General features: G+C 33.9%; 1 protein-coding gene across 3 annotated transcripts; it reads left to right on the top strand.

The window, feature by feature from the left end:
• The first annotated feature begins 972 nt into the window (after positions 1–972).
• LOC127722861 (uncharacterized) lies at positions 973–19,654 on the top strand. Of its 3 annotated transcripts, XM_052229350.1 has the most exons (6): positions 973–1,091; positions 4,563–4,728; positions 5,430–5,587; positions 14,303–14,462; positions 17,406–17,563; positions 19,319–19,654. In XM_052229350.1, the coding sequence occupies exons 1-6, from the start codon at positions 1,037–1,039 to the stop codon at positions 19,510–19,512; spliced, it is 891 nt and encodes a 296-aa protein (XP_052085310.1). In that variant the 5' UTR covers positions 973–1,036; the 3' UTR covers positions 19,513–19,654. The 3 variants fall into 3 exon arrangements, with proteins under 3 accessions (XP_052085310.1, XP_052085311.1, XP_052085312.1); XM_052229351.1 differs by lacking the exons at positions 14,303–14,462; positions 17,406–17,563; positions 19,319–19,654 and adding an exon at positions 6,733–7,895; XM_052229352.1 differs by lacking the exons at positions 973–1,091; positions 4,563–4,728; positions 5,430–5,587 and adding an exon at positions 12,397–12,557.
• The last annotated feature ends 3,051 nt before the right edge of the window (positions 19,655–22,705 follow it).

The raw sequence follows: 22,705 nt of genomic DNA, 5'->3' as shown, positions 1-22,705 counted from the left end.
CAAAAATCACAATTATTTTTTTATGCAAATATTACTTTAACATGAACACGAACCATAACTATTGATCCAACAGGACTTTTATGAATCGAATAAAACAAAAATTCCGTACATTCAGAGATTGTTACAATGTTATTATCAATGTGAACAAAACTCTGGATGAATATTGTTTTTCAATATCAAAAATAACATTTTAATTTTTTATACAAATATTTACCTTAACATGAACACGAACTGTTGTTATTAATCCAATATTGCTCAAGATTCACAATTATAAATGCATTTGTTACATTTGTAATATCAGTAGGAATTTCTATATAACTAGCAATGTCATTCCAGCCGAATACAACAAATACAGATATTTTATAGAATAAGAAACTATATATTTCTGGGGACATTGATAAAACCCAGGACCAAACCTTCATTGCCTCAAATTCAAAATATGATCTAGCTTTCCTCGTAGAAAACCATGTTGATTACAATGCCAATATAAAAAGGTGGACCCTTTTAACTTCTACCCTATATGTAGATCTATCACAAAGGCTAATGATAGACATTATGGCGGAATTACAATTTTGAGAAAATCTCACGTTAAAAATCAGGTGAAAATTACAAAAAAAAAGTTGTGTATTTTCACTAAAAACTTGCATGTTTTATAATAATTAATTATTGTATTACGATGTTTTTGTATCTTGCCTGATGGTAAATAAAATAATGTCTAATGTCTATATAATAATACAGATGAGCGGTCGTTTTTGTTGGAGTGTATCAATATTGTAAATGCTTCCTTTGTCATAATAATAAATTAACAAACGAAAATGTTCAACTAAATTATTTGGAAACAAATGATTTTCAAACACATCAAATAAGACGAAAGCTCAATCTAAATTAAAATCAAGTTATTATAAACAATTATTACAACAATTTATAACATACTCACTTCCTCTTTTCGTGATGATTTCCGATGTTCAACATTTTTAAGTCATCGTATTTGCGGAAAGCCATATTTACTCTGCTGACCATCGTAGATATACTCAACATGTTTTTGTTCACATTTTTATCCAGACTTGTGTTAGTTATTATATCTCTTTTAGGTATGTATGTTTCGGCATATGTTATTTCTATTATTGTGATAAGATGGGATATGTAAAATGTTTTTTTTTTTGCAATTTGAAAGTGCGCAAATGTATAAAATTTATAATGTGAATCCTACTGTAAACTAATAGTTCCTTTTATATTATATAACTTGAACAGTGATTTACTTGATTAGTGAAACAATCTTGGTTTAGCTACCATCCATTCGTTATGTTTAAGAAAACAATGAAGATATAACATTTCAAAACTTTTAAACAAGAAAAACTTCTGTACAATAACTGATTGCAACCAGTTAACTTATGTAATTTGACTGAATACTCTAATTAATGATACACAAAAAGACATGTTTTGTCAAGTCTTATTTAATTATTGTTGTTCAAATGATGACACAACTATAAGTTCGCTTAAATGATTTTGATATCTAATCTGATTATTTAACTAAGTACATGTTAAACCAAGTGTGTGGCTTTCAATTGATGATGTGTTATACTAATCTTGAATCTTGGGTTGATATTTCTTATTGTTGGAATTGTTGTTGGAGCTTGTATTTCGAGGATCCCAGCAGCTTTCAATCTGAAGCATACATGTATAAATGAACACAACATTGTTTAAAATTATATTTCACATCATAACATTCCGCGTGATATCTCCGGATATCCGCGTGATATCTCCGGATATTCAATGTTGGAAAACTACGACCTTACAACGGCGACTTACTTCTATCAAGTGTGCTAAAATGACCCGTAAAAATTGTTGCATTTTACATTTTTTCACTAAACACCTAAAATTCCTTGCCTTTGTTTGCACCAAAACTTATAGGTGGGTCTACACTACTATAACAAACCTTACCAGTAAAATATCGTTTCATCTCGGCCTTCTTCAACTAATATTTCAGTGCTTTTAACTAGTTCCTTAACTACTATCAAAGAACTTATCATTAACTTTTGTAATAAAATATATGAAAATAGTGGAATTAACTATTTTTGAGAGAGTTAAAAATTATTTGGATGTTTTAGATAAATTACGTGCTTTTGATGGTCCTTTTGATTCTGTTGACAGTTTTTACTTTTTAACTCTTTACACTACACTTCCACACAATCTTATCAAACAAAAGTTTTCCTATTTAATTAAATGGTCGTTTGGTAAATCTGAATGCAAATATATTTCCTGCAACTCATTTAAAGCCTTCTTCTATAATGCGAAAGGTAAATATGCTAGATATACCTACTGGAGGTGTGATGAGATAATTGAAGCTGTTAATTTTCTCCTTGATAATATTTATGTACGTTTCGGCAATAAAATTTATCGACAGGTTGTAGGTATTCCTATGGGCACCAATTGCGCCCCTTTAATAGCAGACTTGTTCTTGTACTGTTATGAATCACAGTTTATGACCAAACTCAGTAAAGACCCGTCTAAATTGCATTTAATTGATAAATTCAACAACACTTACCGTTATGTTGATGATATTTTTTCGTTAAATAATCAAGAATTTTCTAAATATACTGCCGAAATTTACCCAAAGGAACTAACTTTAAATAAATCAAATATAACGTTAATAACTGTCCTTTCCTAGATTTAGACATTTCAGTTCTACATGGGAAACTCTACACTAAAGTTTATGACAAAAGGGACGATTTTTCGGTCCCTACTGTTAATTTTCCTTTTTTGGATGGTGATGTTACTTTGGCACCATCTTACGGTGTTTATATATCACAACTCGTTCGCTATGCTCGTGTCTGTTGTGACGTTTTGGATTTTAATGAACGTAATCTATGTATTACTTTTAAATTATCAAGTCAGGGATTTCGTTATCAAAAATTACTTAAAACCTTTACTAAATTCTTCCATATATATAAAGATTTGGTTTTGAAGTTTGGTTGTACCTGTAGAAAACTTATTTCAGAAACGGGATAGCACATCCTCATTTTTACGGAGATGTTGTTTTCCGAACCCGGAAATTTAGAAACGATCCGGGTAAACTTATTGATCCTTTAAATAAACTTATTCGAAAAGGTTACCAATTCAACACTGTTATTAGAACTTTGAATATTATTTTTATTGGTATTAATATTGATTTTGTTATCAGTAAATTAAAATCAAACTAAATATTATTGTTATATACATATGCACATTCATGGCTCTACAATCTGTCGATACCTGTATCTTGGCATTGCACAATGTCATGTTTTTCTCTGACTGTTTATGACGTCTTTACACTAAATCCATTAGATGTTGGATGTGTACTGATTGATAATTTAGTCTTAGATGCATGATTTTATTATTAGTTGTTATTGGCTTTGAACTAGCTGTCTATAACTGCGAGTACTCTCAGATCTGTACTAAATGCCTTTTTGTTGTTGGGATGTAAAGTACCCTTCCACGTCCACTTTGTGTTTTTGTTAGATGTATTTCTAATTGTATCCATCTGATGAGTGAAGCCTTTTTTCAACTGATTTTTATAGTTTGTTCTCATGTTGTACTGTTACACCACTGTCCCAGGTTAGGGGAGGGTTGGCGCCTTCAAAATAGTTTAACCCTGCGACATTCTGTATGTGCCTGTCCCAAGTGAGGAACCTGTAATTCAGTGGTTGTCGTTTTTTGCTGTGTTACATATTTGTTTTTCGTTCATTATTTTGTACATAAATTATGCTGTTAGTTTTCTCGTTTGAATTGTTTTACATTTGTCATTTCGGGGCCTTTTATAGCTGACTATGCGGTTTAGGCTTTGCTCATTGTTGAAGGCCGTACGGTGACCTATAGTTGTTAATTTCTGTGTCATTTGGTCTATTGTAGAGAGTTGTCTCATTGGCAATCATACCACATCTTCTTTTTATACTTACTATCGTTCCTATCAAAACTACGTAAAAGCTCGTAACTATTTATACATCCATTGTAGATACTACAATACTGTTATATGTTGGAGCCACTTGAGATTGAGGTATGAATTTGACTGTCATCTAAAAGGTTCAGAGCCGTTCAGTCAATGGTTTATGAAAAAACACATACAATGAGATGGAAATTAAAATTCTCTTTTTACCGAAAATGTCAAAATGCGGGTTCGGAAGCCAATTAATACAGTATATGCTAAACGGAAAAATCAATGGTCACTTCGATATGAAATTGCTTTATTACAATATCATCAAAATTTTATACATTGGCACTTTTTCAATGCAACCACTTTTAATGGTTAAGAACTATGAGGCTTCCGTTTTTTGAGACTTGTTACTGAAAAACTCTCTTTCTATCCTTTTGGCATTTTATTTTTAGTTGTAGGGTTTTCTTGTTTTCAGTATCTCCATGCAACTCAAAATGCTACTTAGGTATAAACTGGCGAATGTTCACTTGGTAAGCTGTTTAAAGCATTCGTCCATAACGACACCTCCTGTGATGAATTAAGAGGGTTATTGGTTTAGTGATTAAAACCCTTTAAGAAATTTGATCATTCTTATTTACATATTTTATTGTAGACCATGTTGATACCCTCGGAGACTACTACTATAACAGAGCTTACTATCTTTCCTATCAAAACTACGTACGATATCGTAACTATTTATATTACCGGCATAGATACTACTCAAACTACTACAATTACTACTACAATTCATACAGTGGTAGCAACTCTCTTACAGCAAGGTAAGATTATACTATTTTGTACATGTACAATACCACCAATTACTCTTTCCAATGGAAGGCAATAAGCGAGAATTTCGGGGCCTTTTGTTGCTTGCTATACAGTATAGGTTTTGCTCATTGTTGAAGGCCGTACGATGACATATAGTTGGTAATATCTACATCATTTTGGTCTCTGATGGAGAACTGTCTCATGTGCTATCATACCACATCTTATTATTTTCATTATAAAGCTCTATACAAGGGTACGAGTTCCATGTAGAATACGCATGTCGGGCTATTACTTTAACAGTTGAATTTGTTTAAAGCAAAGATTCCACAACTGGTGCTAACCGAACGATAAATGAGACAAATAGGTTGACAGAACTGTAACAGTTCCATTTTCGTTTATATTAGGGATTCACAGTTGACTTTTCTCTTAGTCTAGTATATTCTTTTTTTCATATGCATAACAAAAATGTTTATCTATCATTGTTGTTAACTACTTAAGACTTGGTTTTCTTTATTTTGTATTTCATTGGTTCATTTATTTATTACTGTAAACTTAACTACTCGTTTTTATTTGATATTTTGATTTCATTTTATACTAAGGCTGTACCTAAATGTTTTTCGTGTGGGTTCTGTTTTTTTTTTTTTTTTTTGTTTTTTTTGCCTGTATCACACACCTCCTTTTATTCATACTTAATATTCCTATTTATGTTCAGAGACAAGTTGAACGTCGAAGTAACAGGTGGACTTATTGGCGGACTGGTTGGTGCTGTTCTTTTTATTGTTCTTATTGTATGTGTCTGTTGCCGTCGAAGAAAGAAGGCGACACTACGTCCAAAACGGTCAATCTCCGAAACCAATGCAGCTACAACAGGTTAGTATCCATAACATGTTTTACACAAATAAGTGCAAACAAGACAGTTTAAAAGCTGATATAATAAATAAAACCGCGACCAAAAGAAAAATAAATTATAACGATAAAAATCCGAGACAATCCGGACACCTAAAATATAAAATTCATTAACAAGAATAGGGAATGGATTACACGTTGACTTTACAGGTATATTTCCTGTGTTGATTTTTTTAGGGGGGGGGGGGGTATCTCGTTGATATAGATAATTCTTTATCTACTTATATTTATGTGCAACAGGCTAATCGTAACAGCAAGTAAATATTTTTTTATTGGACCGAAGGACATAAACAAAAGGCACACTTCTCACGGGGAAATCTACAGGAAAAAAGTTAATTTTTCATATGTTGGTTCTATTCCTTCCGGTCAGGCGACGAACACGATAGTAAAACTATTTTAATGTTGTATCATATCAAATATAAAAACCTACTAGCCAGTCAGGAACAACACATTTTGTTTCCATTTTTCTAACAAAATCATTCTTGTTCAGTTATTTTATCTGAAGACACGACTACACAGCTATTTATATAATATTTTTTATTTCAAACCAGGTGATAATTTGGGACATACATATGACTGCAGTTTAAAAAAATCTTAGTTTCTTAATTATCAACGAATTTTTAAAAATATAAGTTTTTCGGGCTAATTTTCTTTATCTCAGACCATCAACAAAAACAAACAACCAGGAAGCGGACATAAACCAAAATCAAGCACTTTGGGTGTATTAGCTCAAACCGGTTTATATCTTGTGGCAGTAACCGAACCGACCAGTCGTCGCTCTTAGTCATTTATGCCACGACCTTAGCGGAGAAGCAACAAACATCAATTTTAATGTCTTTGGTTTGACACGACCGGGGAGCGAACCCAAGACCTCCTGCACTTGAGGCGAGCACACTATCACGAGACCATTGATATACTCGACCCATCCATTTAAAAAGAAGTCATTTATTGTACGTTTGTAATATCGACCTTAACATCCGAGTAGAGAAAATTCATCTATGTTATTCAGGATAATGCTCAAATCTACATAAAACTATTCCTAATGACCTAATGCATTCATTACAATATTACAGGTTTTTTTTATGTCATAATGTTTAATTATTTTAAAGATGAAAACACAAACAGTGCGATAAGATACAACGTCAACGCTTCGCAAAGTGATGTACACAATAAAACACTTGCTACATCAGATCAGGTGACCACCGCTGCTGACGGAGAATCCCATAATGAATTACTTGCTACATCAGATCAGATGACCACCGCTGCTGACGGAGAATCCCATAATGAAACACGTGATACATCAGATGACGCGACCACCGCTGCTGACGGAGAATCCCATAATGAAAAACGTAATACATTAGATCACGAGACCAACGCTTCTAAAGGAGAATTCCAGAATGAAACAGGTGATACCTCTTTTCCAGAAGCAGCAGCTTCTGACGAAAAGGACCACAGTAAACTAAATGATACAACAAATCATGCTGTCACATCATCTGATGGTTTTGTTTTGAATGAAAGAGGCAGTGAACTCGAATTATGCGAGTCAACACCACAAACAGACGAAACAAAAGAAATTTAAAGCAAGTCAAAACCAGACACTGCTGTAAACAATTTAAATCCAACAAAAAGGGATAATGTCGATTTGACGCTAGCTTGGTAAACAATAATACCAAAAGAAAGAATGAATGGTTCAAGATAATTTTTTTGCCATACTTATTCTGAACTTTATTATTATATATACATTGTCAATAAACGTTCAATTAATGTGGCTGGGGTGTCTCCCTCCATCTTGGATTTTGAAGTAGCAGATAACAATTGGTCTAGATCTTTAATGAAATGTGCAAATTTTTAGAGTAGTATGTAATTCATGTGTAAGACTTTTCATGTTAATATAGGAAATTATGTGTTTTATCATATTTTCTAAAAAACACAAAAATTTTGTTTGACTCATTTTTTTTTCAACTTTGCCACATAAGGGGAGATAACTCAGATAGATGGGGAGATAACTCAGATAAAGTAATTTTATAATAGAAAGTGTTGTGAATTTACCTATTTTAATATGTAGCAGGAAAACAAGTCCGGTGACCCCATTTTTTTCTTTTTCTTATCTGAAAGCATGTTATAAGAGCTATCTTTTCACATTTTATCTTAAAATTCTATGGTGTAGTTTTCTTTTTATCACACAAAATTTGATTTTCCATGCATAATCTATACAAAATCTGACAATTTTGCACAACCTGTAGCCTGAATAATAAAAGTCCGGTGACTCATACTTTTTATTATATTTTGGAAAAAAGCATGATAAAAACTACATTTTACCAAAATATTAAAACATTCTATGGATTTTAATTAAGACCCCACATCCACCTTAAAACTTAATGCATATAATGCTATACTATAAATTATTGATATTTGTTTTCTATGTTGCTTGGTACATGATGTTTGCATGATCCTTCTCAACAGCGTAACTCCGGATATTGGACAAGAATTAGATAGTAACACAACAATACAAAATAACAAAACGAGACAAAAATATTATTTGACAAAATGATATGGTTTCGTCGAATTTTCTTCTAACCATGAACAACATGGCGGGTGCCACTAGTGGAGCAGAATATAATTACCCTTCCGGTTCACCCGATATCACCTGCAATTTTTTTGGTGAGGTTCGTGTTGCTCGGTCTTTAGTTTTTTATGTATTGTTTTGTTGATTTGTTTGCATTGTCGATGTGATGATTTCGATTTAAAGAACACAACCAAGAAAACTACTCTGTTGTTGGTCTTTAAACATGTATTACAGTAATGAAGTGAGTGTGGCATAAGAAAAAAATCAGAGGCAACTGACAAAGATATATGTAAAATGAATTCAATTCGAAACCAAAAACACTTTGGCAATTCGAGCTCACGTGCTCAGCAAAGTTAAGAACATCTGAAGTTTTCGTATTTGTTCTTAATAGATTATATACCAAAAATGGCAATTAGACTCTTGGCGATCTCTATAGATGTCTTTTGTATAACCCAAATATTATATTCAAATTCTGACAATTCCAGGTCAGATTGATAAACAGTTCAAGACCTATGAATATCTAAGGATACCAAAGGACAGTGCCTGCTTCATATATACACTCACATCAGGAAATTGACAATTATCGACCACTCCGTTGAATACAAGAGGGCAAAAAGGGGGGGGGGGGGGGGGGGGGGGGGGGGGGAATTTACAGAGTAGAGAATAAATTGGCAAAACAAAAGAGAATAGAGAAAAATCCGGTTAAAAAATATTATATTTTTATTCCAATTAAAGGGCCCATGAAGAGCAAAGTAATTTATAACAATGAATTTTGATAATTGAAGAATAGAGAAAAGGCAAAATAAAGAATAGGGAAAAAGACCTTAAAAATTAAAGAATATAGAAATGAAAACCCCATACTACACTTTACTATAATATAGAGGTTACTTATGTGTAAACTGGTCGATTAACTCACAAACTGAATAAAAATCCGAAAGACCTTTAGGTTAAGTTTGTTAGTCAGCGGCTCATGTAAACATGTTTTGCCTTTATAATTCTCAACCCAAACATTTGTTATTTGCTACTTTCAGTTTCAATTTTCTTAGAACCCCAGAATACAATTCATGGGTATCATGCATGAATATGTCACAGTAAAACAGAAATAGTGTTTACAAAAGTTACGAAAGTAGTTTCGGCAGCATGGTCTATCGAAGTGTAAACTAAGGAAAAAACTGCTAATAGGCCAATCACATTCAAGTATTTGTAGATATGCAAAACACATATGAATGAAAACAACAAGATGACTTCCACTTTTCGATTCTTTATGCACCTGCATGTACTTATCATTCAATACGATATTCCAAGGTTATTTTTTCTATTCAAAGTCTATTTGCTAAAGAAGAGTCGCATATATAAAGCCACTGAAACAATGGATCTTAATCACAGGCACTTCTTTCTATCCAATGGAAGGTCGACTATCCATATATATATGGAGAGTCGACCTTCCCATGGATAGAAACAAGTGCCTGTGATCTTAATGGTAAAATGGAAGTCAATTCTTCTGAATCTATTTTCTTCAAACTTTAGTAATCGTGACAATTGTGCGAGATGGGACGTCAGTGTGAGAGATGGGACATCCATGTGAGAGATGGGACATCAGTGTGAGAGATGGGACATCAGTGTGAGAGATGGGACATCAGTGTGAGAGATGGGACATCAGTGTGGGAGATGGGACATCAGTGGTAAGGATGAGACATCAGTGTGAAAGATGGGCATCAGTGTGAGAGATGGGACATCAGTGTGAGAGATGGGACATCAGTGTGTGAGATAGGACGTCTGTGTGAGAGATGGGACATCAGTGTGCGAGATGGGACATCAGTATGAGAGATGGAACATCAGTGTGAAAGATGGGACATCAGTGTCACACATAATTTGTGCGAGATGGAACATCAGTGTCACACATAATTTGTGCGAGATGGAAAATCAGTGTCACACATAATTTGTGCGAGATGGAAAATCAGTGTCACACGACATTTGTGCGAGATGGGACATCAGTGTCACACGACATTTGTGCGAGATGGAACCTCAGTGTCACACGACATTTGTGCGAGATGGGACATCAGTGTCACACAACATTTGTGCGCGATTTGCTGCGGATTTGCTCAGATTTGTACTATTTACAATTTCATCATTATTTAGAGATCACGAATACGGCTTATTATTTTTTTTACTTGTCACAATGAAATGCGACGTGCCATTTCCAACCGAAAAACTTTTGTTCTTGTTGGATTTTTAATTAATTCGTTTATTTCTTCTTCCTTTTTTTTTTTTTTTGATCCATTTTAAAATTAGCTATTTAAGGTAGATATTTATTACTTCATGTAAAATTCATTTGAAACTTGTATAGACAATAATAAATTTAAAACTTTGACATGATGGTTAAGCATTGGTTTTGCTGATGTCTGCTGAATACGTTCGGACCCGCTAAAATAGAGCGCTGGCAATTACCAACTAAATAATTCCCCACAATGTTTGCCTATATGAACAATGCCTTTCCTTTAAGTATTTTTATTATACTGACATTCGCTCAATATTTCCAATAACGCATATGTGTGAGAATATATAAATTGTGTCCTTTTGTGATTTATTTATTGGTGATTGATTTACACCGCATCAGCACAAAAAGGCTAAATCGCTATTTCAAATATCATATATATATTTATATATATAAAAGACAGTTTTAAAAAGCAGACAAAAAGTATTTCAGTTTAATAAAACTATAGTTTACTGCAAAATTGCTTATTTGCAAATAAAACTCAACAATAAAAGAAGAACAATTGGAATTTTGCTATCTTTAGACTATAACATCTCTGTAAATATTCACGATATTCTTAAAATATAAAACTTTTAAAATCCTCAGCAGGTAGAATCAAGCCTTCCATGCTTGGGTGGCAAATCCTCAGCATAACGCCCCCCCCCCCCCCCCCTCCCCCCTTCGGACGGAAAAATCCTCACCAGGTACACTCAAGCCCCCCCCCCCCCCCCCCCCCCCCCCCCAGTGTCGGGCGGAAAAATTCTTAAAAGTTACAATCGAGCCACCAGGGTCGGAGTCAGACTTGGATATCCGCAGCAGGAACACTCAAGTCCCCCAGTATCGGATGGAAAATTATCACCAGGTACAACCAACGCCTCCCTCTCCAAAGCCGGAGGGGGAAATCCTCAGCATGTATTTAGGCCCAATAGTCGGACGGGAAAATCCTCTGTATGTACACTCAAGTACCCCAGTGTTAGACGGAAACATTTTTAGTGTGCATGATTTTTTATTAGTTGTTATTGGCTTTGAACTAGCTGTCACTAACTGCGAGTACTCTCAGATCTGTACTCAGTGTCTTTTTGTTGTGGGGATGTATAAGTACCCTGCCACGTCTACTCTGTGTTTTTGTTACTTGTGTTTTGTATCGATCTGATGAGTTAAGCCCTTTTCAACTGGTTTTTATAGTTTGTTCATATGTTGTACTGTTACACCACTGTCCCAGGTTAGGGGAGGGTTGGGCGCCCGCTAACATGTTTAACCCCGCCACATTCTGTATGTGCCTGTCCCAAGTCAGGAGCATGTAATTCAGTGGTTGTCGTTTGTCATGTGTTGCTGTATATTATATTTGTTTTTCGTTCATTATTTTGTACATAAATCATGTCATTAGTTTTTTCGTTTGAATTCTTTTATATTTGTCATTTCGGGGCCTTTTATAGCTGACTATGCGGTATGGGTTTTTACTCATTGTCGAAGGCCGTACGGTGATCATACAACATCTTCTTATTTTTATATTAGTAGGTACACTTAAGCACCCTACTTTCGAACGGGAAAAACATAGCCATAACCACAATCAAGTCCTGATGTTTGACGGGAAACTTCTCTACTCAAGCCTTCCAGTTTCGGAAGCAAAAAATCCTCCGCATGTACCCGTAAACTCATTCCCTAGTGTCGGACATTTGAGACATGGTATAAAAATGTATTTATCATATAAACTTATTCATTTTAAAGAGGGAATATATTATCATTTTGATGTTTTAAAAGCGATATGGGGAAACGTGGCAAAATGAGGTGACATCAAATAGTTTTTTGTGTCGGTAAACCTGTTTTTATTTTTTATTTTGTGCTCCCATAATGGTCATTTGTACGAATACGGAAGTTTGAACATGTAACTTTCTATCAAGTACAAAGTATAATCGGTAATCAATTTTGTAATTGTTCATCAATTTTAATGTGTACAAACATTACAAATGAACCTTCCTATATTCAATTTCCGATGAAGGGTTCGTTGACGGATATTTACATACAACGCATATATTTAGTTATCTGATTTGCAATAAGGATGAAGCAGTTTTCGCTGTTATCAAGTTTACTGTCATTCATCATCGATCTCTTAGGTATGTATTTGGTTTCACATTTTATCGACTTTGATTTCAAGGTATTTTCCTTGTTAAAGATTAATTTTATTTACTTATTACCAAATCCAAATAATGACAAAATTAATGGTATATCAAAAACTATGTATACATGTATATACAAACAAAATGACTGATTATATTTGATAAAGTTGGGAGAAATCCGTTTGCGCCAAAAAAAAAATCGTCTTTCGCGCCAAAAAAAAATCGTCTTTCGCGCCACAACTCATTAGTGCCAATGTTACGTTTGCGCCTCTAGTTTTTTAAAATACAAAGAGTCATTTGCGCCAGATATAAAGTATACGATTGCGCCAATCAAAAACAAGGATTTCCCTCCTCTTTATTATATGTATGATGTAAATTAAGTAGTGGCAATTCGGATAACACTTAAAATGTCCCATTTGGAAATACATCTTCAGTGTCCAAGCAAAGAAATTTTACGTAAGCTTCGCATTCAAGAATCACAATACCACTTTTAGAATAAAATCTTATTCTTTACGATTGCAAATTTCTCGTAAAAAGTCCTGAAACTCTTATTGACTGTGTCCAAATAGATTGTCTGGTACGCTTCAAAAATAAAATAACTCCGAACATATGATTTTTATTGTATACTCACCTTTCATTTTATTTTTTAAGCAACAATAGTCTCATTTACACCAAGATGTTGCTAAATGAATTTGGATATCCTGCATTTATCATGCTTTTCAATAACATTCCCATGATAACTATCATTCTGCATTGACAATAATATCTTGGTGTCAATTAGATACACCCATTCGGGCTTACGCCATCAAGGTGTATCTAATACTTTTAACATAAAGTTATAGTAAGTTTTGGTTTTAAGATTTAAAAATGTAATAATGAAAACACCACTTTACTTATTGTATATGCCTAAAGTGCTTTTCTGAATCAACCTTCACCAGGAAAGCTCGCAGCCAAAAAATTGATAGCCAATGATGTAGGAGTACCGAAACACGTGAATAGGTATATGATTAAAAGGGACCAAAAATACTAGCCAAATCCCTCTTAGGTCAACTTTGCCTGACGGCGTTGGATCCTTGTGGTTTTTATGCCCCACCTACGTCCGTCTGTCCCGCTTTAGGTTAAAGTTTTTGGTCAAGGTAGTTTTTGATGAAGTTGAAGTCCAATCAATTTGAAACTTAGTACACATGTTCCCTATGGTATGATCTTTCTAATTTTATTGCCAAATTAGAGTTTTTACCCCCAATTTCACGGTCCACTGAACATAGAAAATGATAGTGTGAGTGGGGCATCCGTGTATTATGGACACATTCTTTTTTTCTTAACTTTATAGTTATAATTTTGTGATTTTCAAGTTGTAGTTTTGTGATTTTCTAGTTGTAAGTTTCACAATCTTCTAGTTAAGGGTTTTGAAATTTTCTAGTTGAAGTTTTGTAGTTTCAATTTGATAACTTTGTAATTTTGTAGTTACAATTTCATAATTTTGTAATTTTGTAGTTGTAATTTTGTGATTTCAATGTTGTAGTTTTTTTTTTAATTTCAATGTTGTAATTTTGTGATTTTCTATATTTGTAGTTATGAGATTTTGTTGTCGTAATTTTGTTATATTCTTGTTATAGTTTTGTGTTTTCAACATTGTAATTTTGTAATTTTCTGTTTGTAATTTTGTGATTTCAATATTGTAAATTTGTAATTTTCTTGTTGCAGGTTTGTGATTTCAATGTTGCTATTTTGTCATTTTCTAGTTGTAGGTTATTCCGAGTCGTATAGATCCTACAGATCCTATTACTCGTATAGATCCTACAGATATTCGTACTACAGATATAGCTCTTACCGATCCTATTACAATTATGATTCTTACCGGTACAACAGTTATGCCAATTATAATTCTTCTTCAAATAACACGTACGTAGACCTCTAATACATTTTGTTTTACAGTTAACTAACTAGATATCGTTGGATGTCTTTCTCATTGACACATACACTCTTACGTCTTTTTATCTTTATACAAAAGATTAATTACCGTTACCTTGATGATGGTATTGCTCGAGATAATCAATAATTCCGTAAATGTACTGAAGAAATTTACCTAAGGGAACTCACTTAAAACAAATCTAATATTAACAGTAATAGTTGTCCTTTTATAAATTTGGATAAATAAGTTTTCACACGGGAAACCATAACAGCACTTTACGATAAAAGAGACGATTTTTCGTTCCCTTTGTTAGTTCTACTTTCTAGGACTAATCCTTTAAAGGTGTCAATTAAAACCGTACTAAGATTTTTTAATATTGTTTTTAACGATACAAACAGTGATTTTGTTTTTGATAAAATAAAAAAATAACTTTATATGTATTGCAAAACATTATGAAAACGTATAGTCCTGCATCCTGTCGATATCATGTATTTAAACTTTGGCAATTCACAAATTCATGCTTTTTTCAGATTGTTTGTGACATTTTTCACTAAATCCGATTGGTGTGTACCGGTTGATACTTTAGTCTGGGAGAATATGATTTATTCATAATTAGTTGTTTTTGGCTGTAAACAAGTTTTCAGTAACTGCGTGATCGGTACTTTAGATTTTTTGTGCTACGTGCCGATCTGATGAGTTACAATGTACGCCATTTCCATCTGATGAGTTACAATGCACGCAATTTCCATTTGATGAGTTACAATGTACGCCATATCATCTGATGAATAACAATGTACGCTATTTCCATCTGATGAGTTGCAATGTACGCCATTTCATCTGATGAGTTACAATGTACGCCATTTCCATCTGATGAGTTACAATGTACGCCATTTCCATCTGATGAATTACAAAGTACGCCATTCAATCTGATGAGTTACAATGTACGCCATTTCCATCTGATGAGTTATAATGTACGCCATTCCATCTGATGAGTTACAATGTACGCCATTTCCATATGATGAGTTATAATGTACGCCATTTCCATCTGATGAGTTACAATGTACGCCATTTTCATCTGATGAGTTACAATGTACGCCATTTCCATCTGATGAGTTACAATGTACGCCATTTCCATCTGATTTTTGTTTGGACTTACGTTATGCTGTTACACCACTGCCCCGGTTATGGTGGAGGTTCCTGAGCTTTTTGATGAGTTCATGTTGCTCAGTCTTTGGTTTTCTATGTTGTGTTTTGCCTACTGTTGTTTGTCTTTTGGTTGTCTTTTTTTAACATGGCATTGTCATTTCGTTTTCGACTTATGAGTTGGGTTATCCCTTTGGTATAATTCACATCTCACTTTAGCGCCCACATTCTATATGTACCTAGTCAAAATCAGGAGCCTGTAATTCAGTGGTTGCCGTTGATTGGTGGCTTTCATATTTGTTTTTCGTTTATTTTTTTCTGTCATAAATCTGGCCGTAATTTCTATTTTGAATCGTTTCACAATTAATCATGCCGAGGCGTCTTTTATAGTTGAATATACGGTATGGGTTTTGCTCATTGTTGAAGGCCGTACGGTTACATATAATTAATCAGCTTCATTTGGACTGTGTTGGATACTTGTCTCATTGGCAGTCATAGCATATATATTGAATTACACTTTTCTTGACGTACATAAAAGCGGGAAAATAGTTTATTACCTTTCAAGGCGACTCTCTTTCAAACAAAAACAAAAATAAAACATTAAGCTAATCAGTTATGTTAATGTCTGAAACCAATGGGGATTGCCCTAGAAAGATAGACGACTTTGACAATGTCAATTAAAATAAATCCGAAATACAATCAACATCTACATAACAATACACAAAAAGTAATAAATTGAACTGGATTGGGATATTTCTTATCTATAATCGCCCTTTTATCCTTGTTCTCATCTTATGATTGAAGTATTTACATACATTGGTGGCCTTCGGCTGTTTTCTGCTCTTTGGTCGGGTTGTTGTCTCTTTGATACATTTTCCATTTCCATTCTCAATTTTATTTGCATTCGAGAATGTATATATGTTTCCTATTCAATTATGTAAAATCAATCGTTTCTTTCGTTTGTGTTCTTTTTTTTTTTTTTTAAATCTCTATCGCAGAAAAGACGACTTACTAAATGAAATCGTTAAATCCCTGGTTTTAACGAATACTGTAATTCATCGTAATTTCCATGGTTATACCAATTTATCATATGAATAAAATTACTTGTTTTCAGGCAATGTTGCCGTATCCGATTTTTCTGTGTGTGCAAGTCAAATTTTGTACTCGGAGTAAATACAAATTAGAGTTAAAAAAAATTAAAACAACACTTTATAAATGTCTTGCATCAGAAGCGCTTTTCTGGATTTACCTTCATCAAGATCGATCAAAGCCGAATATTTTAAAGCCAACGATTATAAGAACCAATTCAGTTAAGGATCTATATATGACCCAAAAAAATACTTTAAAAGGTAGCCAAATCCAACAGTCAACTTTGCCTGAGGTAGTACAAACCTCGGTGGTATATTTTTTTTAGGGACAAGGGCATAACAGCATGTGGAGTAATTGACGGCCTGGTTGGTATATTTCTGTTTTCAGGGGGACATGGGTATAATAGCAGGTGGAGTACTTGACGGCCTGGTTGGTATATTTCTGTTTTCAGGGACAAGGGTATAATAGTAGGTGGAGAAATTGGCGACCTGGTTGGTATATTTCTGTTTTCATTGACAAGGGTATACTTATAGCAAGTGGAATAATTGGCGGCCTGGTTGGTTTATTCTATTTTCAGGGACAAGGGTATGATAACAGGTTGAGTAACTGGAAGCCTGGTTGGTATATTTCTGTTTTCAGGAACAAGGGATTAATAGCAGGTAGAGTAATTGACGGCCAGGTTGGTATATTTCTGTTTTCAGGGACGAGGCAATAATAGTAGGTGGAGTACTTGGTGGCCTGTTTGGTATGTGTCTGTTTATTTCTTGTATTGTGTATTGTAACAACAAATGTGAGAGGACGAGGACGAGCAGGGCAGTCATTGCAACAAGTTATCCAACAACTGGTGTGTCAACTATAGGTAGGTATTCATTTCACAATTCCAAAAAAAAAAATCAATAAATGATTCAGGAACATTTGCTAGTCTTTATAGTACATGATATTTGGCCAAGTAATACTAGTTATCGTATTGCATTATACAAAGGAAAACTTCAAAGCTTGTAGTGTTAATGTTCATGATTTCTCTTTGCCAAGGAGTGCCCATTTGGCTTTACAGTATATATAAGTTTGCGATCTCTTTTGGTTTGAGATGGGACGTTAAACATTTATTTTCGTTGCCTTACAGAAATATAAATATAGAAATGAAATAAGAAGATATGGTATGACTGCGAATGAGAATAATCATCCACCAGAGTCCAAATGATGTACGTGTTATCAACTATAAGTCACCGTACGGCCTTCAACAATTGGCAAAACCGATACCGCTTATAGTTGAATATAAAAGGCCCCGATATGACAAAATGAGAAACAATCTAAACGATAAAAACAAATAACATCTAGCAATAAATTATAGGCTCCTGACTTGTGACAGGCCCTAACGCAATGTTTATGAACGTATACAAAAAAGCGTAAAGAAAAAATACACTAAGAACTGATCTGAGAGTACTCGCAGTTACTGAAAGATAGTTCAAAGCTTACAACTAATAAATAAATCCAGTTCTCCCAGATCAAAGTATCTATCAGTACAAATCCAATTTCATAGGCGGATCCATGGGGGCCTGGGTGGCCCGGGCCCCCTCTTTTGTGGGAAAAATTTGGTTGATTATATAGGGAATCACTGAAGCATGACTGGAGCGGCCCCCCCTTAGGTCAGTCAGCGCCCCCCTCCCCCCCCCCCCCTTATGAAAAGTTCTGGATCCGCCACTGCTTTTTGCACGTGTAAGTTAATTGATACACTGTTTTGCCACAAAACTGCGAACAATAAACTTTTATGGTGTTTCTTAGGTAACATGTTTTAAGGTTAACCTTTTGAACTTCCCAAATAATAAATGCATTTATTTTCCGATTTTAGTCTATGGTGTCTGTAAATTTTTCAGATTCAACGATTTCTGAGATCCAACGTAGCCTGCACAATGAAAAATCAATACCATACGGATCGCCATATAGAATATGATACGACGTTTCTCCGCTCGAGAGAGAAAATATTTCAAATTTCTAAAACAAGAGAATATCCCATCTAGAAAACACTTATTTTGAGTTATAAAAAAAGAAAATATAATGAGGTATCATTCTATTTTTCCGGTCAAAAAGTAAAATAACAAAAATACCGAACTCCGAGGAAAATTCAAAACAGAAAGTCCCTAATCAAATGACAAAATCAAAAGCTCAAACACATTAAACAAATGGATAACAACTGTCATATTCCTGACTTGGCACAGGCATTTTCTTATGTAGAAAATGGTGGATTTGCAGGATAAAAAAAAGCCAAAAAATTAAACTTCTCTTTATACATACGAAACTGTGTCACTGCTGACTTTAGTATAGATTGAAAGTTCTTTGAAAATGGTCTTTGTCTTAAATCAATTCCGTATCTCTTGTCTCCATTGCCCACGTTGATTGAAAAAAGGGAAATTGGAAAGATAACAACTTTGATAAACATAAAACATAAGAAGACTTGAATTATTTTGTTTATCGATCTCAACTGTCATTAATTTTGTTTTATGTCAGTCTTTATAGAGAAACAAAATAAAATCAAATATTTCTTCTAAATTATAACTTAACCTTTTTGCTAGCACTACAGAAATTATCGACATTGATTTTTTTCCCCTATTTTCAGGAAGTCCAACAATATATCCTGCAGCCCCAGCTTACAATGGAGCAACAGATCAACCAGATGGAGATATAAGATTTAACCAACCACCACCACCATACGAAGCTGTCGCCACAAACAATGTATACCCAAGTAACGTTGAAAACGTCGATTCAACCAGTAAAGTAGACTTAGTCAATAATGAAGTTAAACCGCAGTGATCAAAATTAAAGATGGCATTGCTGAAAATACTTTCAATGCATTTGTATGTTGAACCATTGTATTCTAAGATTCAAATGACTTGTTTGTTTAATTTTGTTGCTATTTCATATTTTATCAAGTGTACTCATAAAACATCAAAGTGTTTGATGTTTCTTTTCTATCGTCATTGGTGGCAAGATATTTATTTAAGGCCGTGACAATCTGATTAAAATCAAATGAGGCCGTGGAGGATATTTTCTACGGAAGCGTATTAGCGCCACACATTTTTTTTTAATTTTTCTTCCTATCTTTGCGTTATAACGCAAACATTTGCGTTATAACACAAACCTTTGCGTTATAATGCAAAGCTTTTGCGTAAAACGCAAACATTTGCGAAATAACGCAAACCTTTGCGTTATAACGCAAACCTTTGCGATATAACGCAAACCTTTTGCGTTATAACGCAAACCTTTGCGAAATAACGCAAACCTTTGCGTTATAACGCAAACCTTTGCAAAATAACGCAAACATTTGCGTAATAACGCAAACATTTGTTTTATCTTAATTCTTATTTAAGATTCAAAGGAAACAGCAGTTATTAATGGAGGAGGCTGTATATATTAAAATTTATCACCTTTGTAGTCATTGCAAAGTAAAATGCTTGAATAATTAGAACATATCATTGACTAATAATGAGAAGAATGATATAAGAAGATGTGGTATGAGTGCCAATAAGAAAACTCTCCATCTAAGTCACTATTCGTAAAAGTAAACCATCATATCCCAAAGTACGGTCTTCAACACGGAGCATTGGCTCACACCAAACAGCAAACTATAAAGGCCCCAAAACGATATCCATGTTACTACTAGTATATATATTACAAAGAAAATTGAGTAAATTGAGGTTATACCGAAGAAAAAAAATCAACCCTGCTAATATAGCTATAACCGAATATAAATATACTTCCAAAGTAAGCTCTCGTTTGAGAACTGTGTAAAGTTGGTTAGATTCAAACAAGCTACCCTTTGGCAATAAATGTATAGAATGAGGATGTTTTATTAATAAAATTATGTTCTCTCCATTCAAATTGATACCCAAGCATCTTAGAAATACTTCACTATATTGAAATGAAAATTCAATGACTTTCTATCAAAGAATCTTTATCATATTCTGAGATTTAAAAAAACGATTTCTTGCATCAAAATTAAAAAAAAAATGTTTCCTTTATTAATAATTCCTTTTAAAGCAGAAAGATCATTTTGTCTATTTGACTTTGAAGTTTCACAATTGTATGACATTATTTTTGATCTTTCAATTTAAATATGACTATATACTATACTATATCTATTTTCTTGTTAAATTATATACTTTTCTGATGCACAAATCAGTCTTAATTTATATATAATTGCACTTCAAGTATTCCATTATTCCTATGCATATTTATTATAATGATTTGGCCTTGTATGTATGTTTCTTTTTTTATCTACTAGTAAATTACAACCGAAATGAATGACAGACGGACATTAATACAAAACTTAATGAATAATTGAAATCAAGATATTTGCGTTATAACGCAAAGATAGGAAGAAAAATAAAAAATAAAAAATGTGTGGCGCCAATACGCTTCCGTAATTTTCATATAAAAACTCACGACAGATAATATTTTATCATTTTTGTGTCCAGTATACGATAGTATGGGCACTGTGTTTGCGGTTCGTGCATCCATATGTACGTCCGTTTATCATGGAATAGAAGTTCCTATATAATATTAGTTCCAAATGGAAAGAAATATTCTGGAATATTATTTCCACAGGAAGAATAAAATGCTTCGCTGAGTGCAGCTGGATACGACCGCAGATGTCCAACCCTGAACAGTTGGGACAAAAATGGACACAATATTCGCTCTTGATACAGGTCTGAATTTGGATTGTAATTAAATATTTGACACATAATAGGTTTATGACACCGAATAACTGTAGTTAAAGAACTCAGAATTGGTTGTATGATTTGAATGTATATTCAAATTTTTGCTTTTGTGCAATACACTATGCTGTTGCGAAATTGACCCCCCCCCCCCCCCCCCAAAAAAAAAAAAAAAAAATTATCCCCCCCTTTTTTTGCTTTTGTGAAATACACTTTGCTGTTGCGTATTTTGCAAAAAGAAATAATATTTGAAGAAATTTTCTTTGTAATTTCTTAAATCTGAAATGAAAAAAAAAAATTGCCCCCCCCCCCCCACAACTTCTTTTTTACCCCCTCCCCCCTAAATTTTTTTTCACCTCGCTCCCCCCTTTTCCAAAAAAAATTCTTTCCCTCAAGATATCGTCATAATCTCAATTCAAATTTCCAATGGAGTTTGCAACCATTATTACCAATTTAAATACATCATAAAAGTCTTAAAATAGAAAAAAAATCCCCCCCCCAAATTTTTTGAACCCCCTTATGATTCATCACCCCCAAACTCAATCCCAGCCTTCCCTTTGTGGTATGTTACCTTGCAGTACAATTTCAGAGAGATCCATACACTTGAACACAAGTTATTGTCTGGAAACAAGAAAAATGCTTGTTTTTTTCATCTTTTTGGCCCAAAATTCCTAAACGTTTAAGACAATTACCCACAAACTTAAACCCAGCTTTCCCTTTGTGATATGGAACCTTGTAGTACAATTTCATACAGATCCATACACTTACACACAAGTTATTGTCCTGAAACTAGAAAAATGCTTGTTTTTTTGCCCCTTTTTGGCCCTAATTCCTAAGATTTTGATGCAATTACCCCCAAAGTCAATCCCAACCTTCCCTTTCTGGTATGGTACCTTGCAGTACAATTTCAGAGAGATCCATACACTTGAACACAAGTTATTGTCTGGAAACAAGAAAAATACTTATTTTTGGCCCCTTTTTGGCCCCTTATTCCTAAACGTTTTGGAGTGTATATGTGTGTGTGTGGAGCAGGATCTGCTTACCATTCCGGAGCACCTGAGATCATCCCCAGTCTTTGGTGGGGTTCGTGTTGCTTAGTCTTTGGTTTTCTATATTGCATCATCTGTACTATTATTTGTCTGTTTGTCTTTTTATTTTTGGCCATGGCGTTGTCAGTTTGTTTTCGATCTATGAGTTTGACTGTCCCTCTGGTATCTTTCGTCCCTCTTTTGGGCAATTACCCCCAAACTCAATTCCAGCTTTCCCTTTGTGATATGGAACCTTGTAGT

Source organism: Mytilus californianus, unplaced genomic scaffold (genome assembly GCF_021869535.1).
Source record: "Mytilus californianus isolate M0D057914Y unplaced genomic scaffold, xbMytCali1.0.p SCAF_1, whole genome shotgun sequence".
NCBI classification, from domain to species: domain Eukaryota; kingdom Metazoa; phylum Mollusca; class Bivalvia; order Mytilida; family Mytilidae; genus Mytilus; species Mytilus californianus.
The sequence above is the reverse complement of the archived record's forward strand: the minus strand, read 5'-3'. Positions and strand labels throughout refer to the sequence as shown.